Source organism: Cyprinodon tularosa, unplaced genomic scaffold (assembly GCF_016077235.1).
Source record: "Cyprinodon tularosa strain WSP-4 unplaced genomic scaffold, ASM1607723v1 ctg235, whole genome shotgun sequence".
Classification (NCBI taxonomy): domain Eukaryota; kingdom Metazoa; phylum Chordata; class Actinopteri; order Cyprinodontiformes; family Cyprinodontidae; genus Cyprinodon; species Cyprinodon tularosa.
In genome coordinates, this window is record NW_024038880.1 from 221,126 (window position 1) to 230,751 (window position 9,626).

The 9,626-nt window shown below is 43.0% G+C and overlaps 1 protein-coding gene across 3 annotated transcripts; it reads right to left on the minus strand.

The window, feature by feature from the left end:
- Positions 1-1,391: 1,391 nt before the first annotated feature.
- nudt12 (nudix (nucleoside diphosphate linked moiety X)-type motif 12) lies at positions 1,392-9,188 on the minus strand. 3 transcript variants are annotated; one of them, XM_038287101.1, is made up of 10 exons: positions 9,051-9,106; positions 8,086-8,155; positions 7,854-7,862; positions 7,117-7,330; positions 6,738-7,041; positions 4,444-4,714; positions 4,206-4,373; positions 2,824-2,937; positions 2,538-2,737; positions 1,392-1,825 (listed from the first exon to the last, which is right to left on the minus strand). In XM_038287101.1, the coding sequence occupies exons 4-10, from the start codon at positions 7,320-7,322 to the stop codon at positions 1,715-1,717; spliced, it is 1,374 nt and encodes a 457-aa protein (XP_038143029.1). In that variant the 5' UTR covers positions 7,323-7,330; positions 7,854-7,862; positions 8,086-8,155; positions 9,051-9,106; the 3' UTR covers positions 1,392-1,714. The 3 variants fall into 3 exon arrangements, with proteins under 3 accessions (XP_038143029.1, XP_038143028.1, XP_038143027.1); XM_038287100.1 differs by lacking the exons at positions 7,854-7,862; positions 8,086-8,155 and having other exon boundaries at positions 9,081-9,188; XM_038287099.1 differs by lacking the exons at positions 7,854-7,862; positions 8,086-8,155 and having other exon boundaries at positions 9,051-9,171.
- Between the last annotated feature and the right edge of the window lie 438 nt (positions 9,189-9,626).

Sequence of the window (9,626 nt, forward strand, 5' to 3'; positions counted from 1 at the left end):
CTGTGCTGTCGTGTGATCATCCTTTGAATCTGGCCTTCTGAGGATGCAGCCCAGGAATTCGAACGGAGCCTAGAGGCTCAGACCTTTCCAAGGAGGGGTCAGAGGTCATTGTGCGACCATTTCAGGTGATCTAACCCGCATGCGTTACATAAGCTGCTCTGTTATTCTTATTTTCTCTTCAGTTTGGTTAATTTCAATAAAATAACGGCTAAATCTTAAGAGCAAAGGCTTTGCCTCATGCAGAAGGTCTCCAAGAATGGAAATCAGCATATTTGTCTGACCAGATTCCCTTACATGAGTGGGAAATAATCCCATTTCCTCCTACCTCACTGCCCACTAAAACCTTTGTGGAACAAACATGCTTCAACTTATTCTGTCCAAATCTGCTTGACTTATAGTCAAGATGTGGATCCAGAGTTTCTAATGGGCCTTCATGGTGTTTTGCAGTGTTTATTTTTGAAACAAATTGTGCAAATATTTTTTAATGTTTTTCTTTGTTTAATCACTTATAAATCAGACATGGTGACATTTGAAATATTGATTCCACTTGAAAAAAATCCTCAAAGCCTTTTATGTTATGCAGATACAAACAATTGTATTTCCAATTCATAGTTTGGGAGCTGAACTTGCTTTAATTCTCTTGTAATTTTAATTAATTTCAGGCAGACTGGGTTTAAAGGGTTAAATGTGATTGCAAAGGAGTTACTCAGAGGAGCCAGTTTTATAGATACAGGTTTATAATAAGACTTTATTTGTATTTATTTCAATACCTTGGTAATTTCCAGGCAACATATTTATGTTTTGTTTTTTTTCTTATGGCATGGAAAGAATAAATTGCCAAAGAATTAAATGCTCAACTTAAAAAAATAATTTATATTTATTTCATAATCAGTTGTATGTTCCACTTTTGGGCAATCATGACTACTTAGAGGGACTCATGGTAAGACTAAATGCCCCAAAGAGAAAGCAAGTGAAGAAGGTAGGGAACCAGAGCAACAGGGCAGTTTTCTACCTGCAGCACACCTGTAGTAACTTACAGGGAAAATACTGACACCTAGTGGCCATAAACACGCATGACAAGCTGAACATCCAACCTAATTTCATCTAAAACGTCACCATCAAATGTGACAAAACATTTCATCCTGTAAGCAGTTGAAATGACTGATATTTAACTTCTGCAGCATAAACGCTTCATTTAGAAACAACTGCATCATTAGCTTAAACTTCATGTAAGAAAAATGGCTTAATTGTTGCTAAAATCTAAGAAAAATTATTCCTTTCTGCAATAAGAAAAAATAAAACTCTTAGAATTGAGAGAAGCTAAAGACTGAAGCTTAAATATTTCATTCATAAAATATTTTATTAGTTGGTTTTATTAAAACATAATCTGGTTAATTATCGTAACCAAATACGTTTTATTCCCCTGTTTATTTCTGTTAAGCTCTTTACAGTTAATTAACTTTAATAACTGCTTTTCTTTGCTGATGACGGCCATCTTTTCTTCTCCAATCTCCAAAAAGGTTCCTTCCTCTGATGACTCCTGCTGATGCAGCTTCAGGTAAACTTTTGCTTCATCAGTTTCTTCTTGTTTTCCAGATAAAAAGTCAACCTGAAGCATCGTTTGAGGAATAAGGGAGTAAATCCCAGCAGCTGGTAAGATCTTTGATCCAGTTAGTTTCTGCAGAGCAGGAGATCCTGTGCTGAAGGTCAGAGGTCAAAGGTTGGAGTTCATGCAGATCCAGTGTCTGATCAGCTGGTGGGCGATGGTCTGTCTGGGGGGGACGACGAAGGCTGAGCGATCTCCTCTGAACAAAGAATCAATTACCTGGAAAAAAAAAGAAAAGAAAAAACTTTTTTTTTTTTTTTACATTTATATTTATTAAAAGGTCAACTTTTTTTATTTAAATTAAAAACTTTCATTTCAGCTCAATATATATTTTTATTTTCAAACCACTTTAAATTTTCTTTTACACAACTTTCCAAAAACATTTGTTCAACTAAAAGATGTGAAAATGACGAAGCAGCAGAAAACCTGCTCAGATTTAGGAATCTCAGCGTCCGCCATTAGGGGGCGTCACAGCGGCCCTCTGTTTCCTCCATATCTGACCCCAAATCTTTATTCGTATCGTATATAACTCGCTCTACATCACGGCTAACCAATTAAAAATCAGCGAGGTCCGAATAAAGAAAATCAACCAGTAAAGGTCTGGAGACATTTTTTATTGGAAGTTTTAACAGAATTTAACAGAGAAATAAAATGAGGTGTTTATGCGTCCATGTTTTACATTTACTTTTTAAATAAAAAAATTGAAAATGTTTCCATTTTAAAATTTAAAGTGAGAACAACAATCGTTCAGTTTGGTATGAAGACAATTTCCTGATTCACATGAAACCCCTGAACTGATGGTTTGTTATTTTCTTTCTTTTTTCTGTCTTAATGTTGGCAGTGGGCTTTAGGCTGCCCTGCGAGGCTTTAAACCTGGGTTTAACCGGAGACTAAGCCATTCTCAAGCACATATCGAGGTTAATATGCTGACCTGTTGCCGTGGAAACCAGCGGGCCTCCTCGATCTCGTTCTCGTCCACTTTGATGTCAGTGGACGTGGCGACCGCCATGCAGCCGATCATCAGGTTGGAGGGCATGGGCCACGGCTGGCAGGAGACGTACTGGACGGCGCCCACCTTCACGCCGCTCTCCTCCTCCACCTCCCTCCTCACCGCCTCCTCCATCGTCTCCCCTGCAGTGGGGGAGGGGGGACATGCAGCCACAGCTCAGACTGCAGCTTCAGGAAGGCTGCGATGCGTTTGAGTGTCGCCATCTCACCTGGTTCAACGAATCCGGCCAAACAGGAAAACATCCCAGGAGGGAAAATCTTCTTCCTTCCCAGTAAGCACTGGTTTCCATCGGGGTGAATCACCAACATGATGACCACTGGGTCTGAAACCACAATAAAATCAGCTTCATCTGGGCTCATTTAGATCCAATATCAGTCCAAGCAAAGACCTGGAGGACGCTTCACAGTTTGGAGTTCAGTCCTGTTTTTCTGCAGGTTTCCAGATGCTGTTTGCAGCTTAAAGCTTTGATACTTTAAAAGCAGCAGGAGGATCTGGAATCCCGATCTGCTGCTTTTGCAGCACATTAAGCTTTAGGGACTCAGTAAACACATAAAAACCTAAAATAAGCGTCTTTTAAAGGGGTGATAGAATGATTCTATAGGGCAGTGGTCCCCAAACTACGGCCCGCGGGCCGGATCCAGCCCACCTCCACACTTGGTACGGCCCCCTGAACAATACCAGAGAGTATTTTCATATAAGTGTTTTTTTTTTTTTTTTTTGTATTTGATATTAAAGTTGGACATTTGCAATAAAATGTTCCTTAATTATGAAGTTTTTTCATTATTAACTATTAGTAACTATTTCATTTCACACATATAACGCGACAATGTTCCACCCTTTTGATCTGGCAATCCCCAGCATAAAATCCTAAAACCGCCCCTCTCAAAGAGATACGGAAGAGGATTAGGGCCATTCAAAAAAATAAAAATAATAGTCTATTCAATTCTGACTTTATTCTCAGAATTCTGAGGAAAAAGTCAGAATTCTGACTTTAATTAAGAAAAAAAAAGTCAGAATTGAATAGTCTTTTTTTCTTTTAATTTTGAATGGCCCCAATCCTCTTCCGTAAAGAGAGAACAGAATAATGGCGAAAAGATTAGGTAAGAGAAAAATTGATTCAGAATGCAGGGCATTTAACCTGAATTGGACAAACAATATTTTTTTTGTTCAATGTAAAGAAAAGGCTGTCTGTCTCGTCTGTCAAGAGGCGGTGGCGGTATTCAAAGAATATAACCTGCGGAGACACTATGACTCCCGTCATAAAGACATAAATACAATCATAAATTTAGGCACTCTTGCAATCGTCACAATTTTTCTGTTACAAACTGACCCCGGGAAAAGTTATGTGGCCCTCACAGGAAAAAGTTTAGGGACCCCTGCTATAGGGTATTTGGTCCTTCAGGTCTCTAATAGGGTGTGTAACATTGGTTGGGCTGAAAATGGCATACTAGCTGTTCTATGAGCCCTAAGGAATGAAACCACAGGTTTTCTTCCTTCCAACATCTATAAACAAAGGTGCTGATGGCAGCAGCGCAGCTGAAATCCTCCTGCCTTGTTGCTTTTTTCTTTAGAATGAGTGTGGCTTCATACCGACTCTGGGATAGCAGGTGTTGTGGACGCCCTGCAGGCTCCTGCATTCAGAGTTGGAACAGCTCCTCTTGTATCCGCCCTCCTCCAGACGGGTGCTGCTGCCGCACGTTGGGCAGAAGCTGTAGCGGCTGTGCCATGCCAGCACCGACCGGGCCTGGGCTACGATGCCTGCAGGGCGGGAAGCATGATGTGAAATAGAACCAGGAGGAAGAAGGAAGGAACTCGGCATGTTTCTCACCCGCCTCGTCCTCGCTGAGCTTCAGCAGGTCTCTGTTCGGGGATCTGGGGAAGGAACAGTTCTTCTCTCTGCAGCGTTTCAGGAGTTCAGCAGCGTCTCTATCCGTGTTGATGGCAAACCAAACGGGAGGCTCAGCGATGCTCTGAGAGGAGGAGGAGGAGGAAGGGCTCCTTAGCTTCTCCATTCCCAGGAAGATCGTCACGGTTGAAGGTTCCTGCAGCAGGTCCTTCACATCCTGGTACCTGAACCGGCACAGCTGGAAGTCCCCCGGCTGCAGGAGACACAGGGAGAAATGACAGCCGTGTAATCCTGGAATAACGGAATTATATGTTGGATTTAAAATCCTGATCTTAGCGGAAAACGTTCACTAGTTCAACGATCAGATCTGGAATCCTGCAGAAAATGAATAAGCTGATTTGTTCAGGGACCTGATTTTAACAGCAAGTCAATAATATTTCATAAAAATACCGAAGAAAATACTAAAACATCACAATTTGAAGTGAAGGATAGAACTATGATTTAAAAATCATAGATATTATATACCCAGACGCCTAATTGGCTGTTTACTGACGTGCCTAGAGGGCGGCCATCTTGGGTCAGACCACAGTTCAGACAGCTGCAGTCAGAATGAACAGGAGGCGCCTCAGATCTCATTTTAATCACATGAAAGACGAGTCAGAGATAAAATGACGATAATCTCTTCCATGTCATATTTATTCAGATTAAAAACTATTTAATGTATTTTCATTAACCATTTAACTACTGGTTAAAATGTAGTTGAAGCAAAAGCAGAACTGATGAATTATTCAAGTTTTTGTTTAAAGTTTAGGTTAGCCGACTAATGTTAGCGCCAAGTTGCTCACTAAGCTAAGAGCGCGGTTTATTTGAGTTGATTTCAGCAATTCTGCTACGTTCACACCGAACGCGCTTTGAGCATCAAAAAGCTTCTGCTGCTTCCTTTCTGCTGCTCGTCCCCATTAAGGTCCAGTAAAGTTTCTCCAGATGCTTCTGCTGCTCCTGTGTTCGATGCCAGAGAGAAGCTTTGCTATATTAGCTGTGATCAGCGGGTAGAAAGTAGTTAGAATCTATGTTGAAGTGAGAAAGTCCTCCTGAAAACATGGTCTGTGCAGTCAGTTCATCCAGATTACCATCATGCCTTCAAAGATTATTTCTCTGTGGGAGCCGCTCAGACCCCCCCATACCGGCGCTGCGCTGTCACTGGGAATCCCCAGCAGCATCCTCTGGCCGGGTCGCCTACTCGCGGTTCACCGCAGCGGCTGGTAGGTGGTTTTCATCTAAATAATCTAAACTGCAGGCAGCAGGATAATAAAAGCCAACATATTCTGCCGGCAGATTTCTACATTTTAAGTCAATTTATGCGTCAATAAACAGTTTCAGAGGAGCGATCATAGCGCTCTGCATCAGCAGTGCTGCGTCTGACTCCCTGTCAGCTCCCAGATCAGCGTCTGTCGTTGGTTGACGCGGCACGTCGAGCAGCAAAAATAAAATTTTTCCATCTCGAGCAGCAGCGCGTTTGCGGCGCGTCAGATGCTTTAACGCTCCCGACGCGCTGCTTCAGCTGCTCAAAACACGCTGCGGGACATTTTGCTGAGCCTTGACGCGCATCAACCATTGACTTTGCATGTAAACTCGCTGCTTCTGCCACGCCTGCTGCATCCGGTGTGAACGCAGCATTAGCGTTTTTCAGGTCTGTGCTACAAACTGCAGACAGCAGGATAATAAAAGCCAACATATTCTGCGGCAGGTTTCTACATTTGAAGTTAATTTATGCGTCAATAAACAGTTTCAGAGGAGTGATCATAGCGCTCTGCATCAGCAGTGCTGCGTCTGACTCCCTGCCAGCTCCCAGTTCAGCTTCTCTCATTGGTTGATGCGGCGTCCAGCAGCTAAAGTTACATTTTTCCAACTTCAGCAGCTGCTGCTTGTGAAGCGCATCAGCTGCTCAGATGCATCATGAGGCTGCAGGACCTTTTGCTGCGCCTTGATGTGCGTCAACCGTTGACTTCGCATGTAAACTGGCTGCTTCTGCTGCTTAAAGTGCATCCGGTGTGAACGTAGCATCAGTATCCTTCCTTGAACCTGGTAGGGTCTCACAGGGCAAACAGGTTCTGCATCCCTGCACCTTCAGGAGGCCCTGACTGACTGATGTGATGAATTATTTATCGGAGGTAATCTGTGCGGTTTGTAGCATCATACCTTTACACCAGATCAACACACAGTGGTGCGTTAGACAAACTACAAGGCCCTGCAGCCGTTAGCGCTTAGCGTCGTACCCGTTCCCTGCTGTCCTCCTGGGACGTGTAGACCATGGGGCTGAGGTTGGAGAACAGGAGGAAGATGGTGTCTGCGGCGCTCAGTTTGGCCTCTAACCAAACTTTGTCGGTCCTCTTTGCGCTCAGCCGGTCCAGCGTCTCTCTGCCGAAATAGTTTTCCTGCGGGCTGAGATCGGCGCCCTGCAGGATTCGTCCGCAGGCGTCTCCGGAGCGGCTCAGCAGGCCGGCGATGTGTCGGTGGCCCCAGAACTTGGCGATGTCATAGGCAGTCTGGGACGAGCCGTTAACGGAGAACTGATCACAACTGGAACAGACAAAACCAGTTCAAGCTCTGCGGTCTCTACCAGCTGCATGTGGAATCATCTAAACAGCAGGTTACCCGAGCGAAAGCAGCTTCTCCACCACGTGGTGATGGCCGTTACGAGCCGCCAGCATCAGCGCCGTCCAGCCGCTGTTTCCCGTCTGGTTGAGGAGGTAAGGGACGTGCGACAGAAGGGAGGACACCAGGGACACGTCTCCTCTCGCTGCGGCGTCTAGAAACTTCTCCACCATCTCCTCCTTGGCGCTCAGCTGCAGACTCGTCATCTGTAATGCTGAACATTTACAAAAATTATTCTTCTGAGTGTGCTGGTGAAGATTCTCACTCATCCAGGTCATAGTCATTCCTAAAAAGTCAAATCAATCCTCTGGACTTTGTTTCCAAGTTTGAAGACGTTTCTCTTCCATCCAGGAAGCTTTTTCAATCCAAAATGTCAGAAATAGCGTTTAGTTCCAGGTTTTATCCAGCAGCCCAACAAAGCCTGGTTTATGTTTAGAAAACATGCAGATAGAAACGGATGAACGGGTCCCCCCCTTTGGAATGGGGGTCGTTTGGCTTCTTTGTTAGCCTGCAATGCCCCATACCTGTCTATGTCTCTGAAAGGGGGGGTCTTTAGAGGGAATTGTTGGCCTGGATGAACAGGCGAGGTCCTCTGTTCCCCTGTAATGGAGTTCGGGTTGCGATGAAGGGATGAACTAAATTTCTGCATTGTGTTTTTCTTTGTGGGACCCGTTCATCTGTTTCTATCTGCATGTTTTTAAACTAAAACCAGGCTTTGTTGGGCTGCTGGATAAAACCTGGAACTAAACACTATTTCTGACATTTAGAATTGAAAAAACTTTCTGGATGGAAGAGAAACTACATAATAAGTAGAAAGTATTAATCTAGAAGTTAAAAGGTGAAGCATGTCTCCTGCAGTCAGAGGCCTAATGTCCTGCTTCCGCTCCTCTGAGGGACATTCATTTCCCAAAAAAAACAGACTCTGGACCACTGAGCGACAGCCTGGTTCAATCACGGATTAAAACAACAGATGGGTCAAAGTTAATCCTTTTATTGATGTGTTGATAGATGCAGGGGCGGATTTAGGAAGTCTGGGGTCCTAGAAAAAGACAGGCAGGGGGCCTCTGAATGGAGAAGACATAAAACCGACCCATTCTACAGATATACAGAAATGTTAATAGAATAGACATCATGCAGCTACATTATAGTTTTCTATTTATTGACTGTGCAATATCCTGTGCAATATGCTTAATGTGCAATATTTCTCCACCTGTATATAAGCTATCTGGATTGTACATATTTTTATTTTATTCTTCATTGTGTACACTTGCACCTTAATTCTATTTATCTTGATATACTGTATAAACCTGGATATACTGTATATGTATTGTTTATTCTTAATGCACCTTTTTCCTCCCTGTTTGCACCTTCTGTAACTTCTATGCCAACATGTGACGAGTGAATTTCTCCGCTGTGAGATCAATAAAGCTCATCTAATCTAATCCATTATCTGTTCTAGGTTTTGTCCCTCTCTTCTTGTTTTCCTCTCTATGTTTTGTACTCAGCTGACTTTTCATGCAGTCTCTAAAGGAATGAAAGTCATAATTTCAGAGTGGGGGCTTCCATAGATCGGTGACCCCTGATCTTGTCAAAAGCTGAAAAGGGAACTGGCCCTTTAAGTGTTTCTCCTTTAACTATTGGACCGCAGCCTTGTCAGTTAAGCTGTAGCCCCGCCCGCTCAACGCCGTCGCGTTACAAAGGAAAGGTTCGCCTCTGATAATGAAGCTTTATTAAAGCAGGAGGCTTCTGCTGCTCTTTGTTCAGGTTTAGTTTCAATGAGTCAGACTTTCCCGCCTCTTCTGCTCCATTAACCCGCCCGGACACTGAATCACAACCCGCCGCAGCTTCCGGTTAATCCGGGCTTTAAACCCAGAAATTAGCCTCTGGAGATGAACCGACCGCTCAAAAGGAACCAGAAGAAGCTGACAGCTCACCTGCTTCCAGCAGATTCCTCCCAGACTCACCTTTCATCTGTTGGATAACCGAGCTGCGTTCAAAGGCAACGCAGGAGCTATGAGGCGTTCAGGGGCCGCCTGCGCTGTAGTAATTCCAAACGCTGTTCTTCTTTTCTTTCTCATTTATTTGGTATTTGATCAGTTCTGATGTCCTTATCAGAGGAGTTAAAATTATTCATTTTTTATTCACTCCAGTAGAAGAATATTGATTTCTGATTGTATGAAATCAGTCTCTAAATGAGTTTAAAAGATATTTGACCTTCAGGCTGTGATGTCACTGTTTTAACCTTTTGATTATGGTTTTCAACCATATTTGCTTGTTTTTCTAATAGAACATTATATGACAGTGATAAAGTTATTGATTAAATCACATAAATTCATACAATAAAAGGCAGCAATGTTCAAACCAGAGGTACGGAAGAGGATTAGGGCCACTGGGAAAAAAAAAAAAAACTTAACTGATTTTTTTTTTATTTTATTTCAGTATAGTATGGGAAAAAAGTCAGAATTCTGACTTTAATCACAGAATTCTGACTTTATTCTCAGAATTCTGAG

Bases quoted from the DNA above. Each gene is read 5' to 3' on its own strand.
- nudt12 (XM_038287099.1), bottom strand. From the start codon at position 9,087: ATGAAAGGTGAGTCTGGGAGGAATCTGCTGGAAGCAG. The intron at 7,331-9,050 runs GTGAGCTGTCAG...GTAAATGTTCAG, and splicing joins GAGGAATCTGCTGGAAGCAG to CATTACAGATGACGAGTCTG. The intron at 4,715-6,737 runs GTACGACGCTAA...TGTCTCCTGCAG, and splicing joins AGGAGGACAGCAGGGAACGG to CCGGGGGACTTCCAGCTGTG.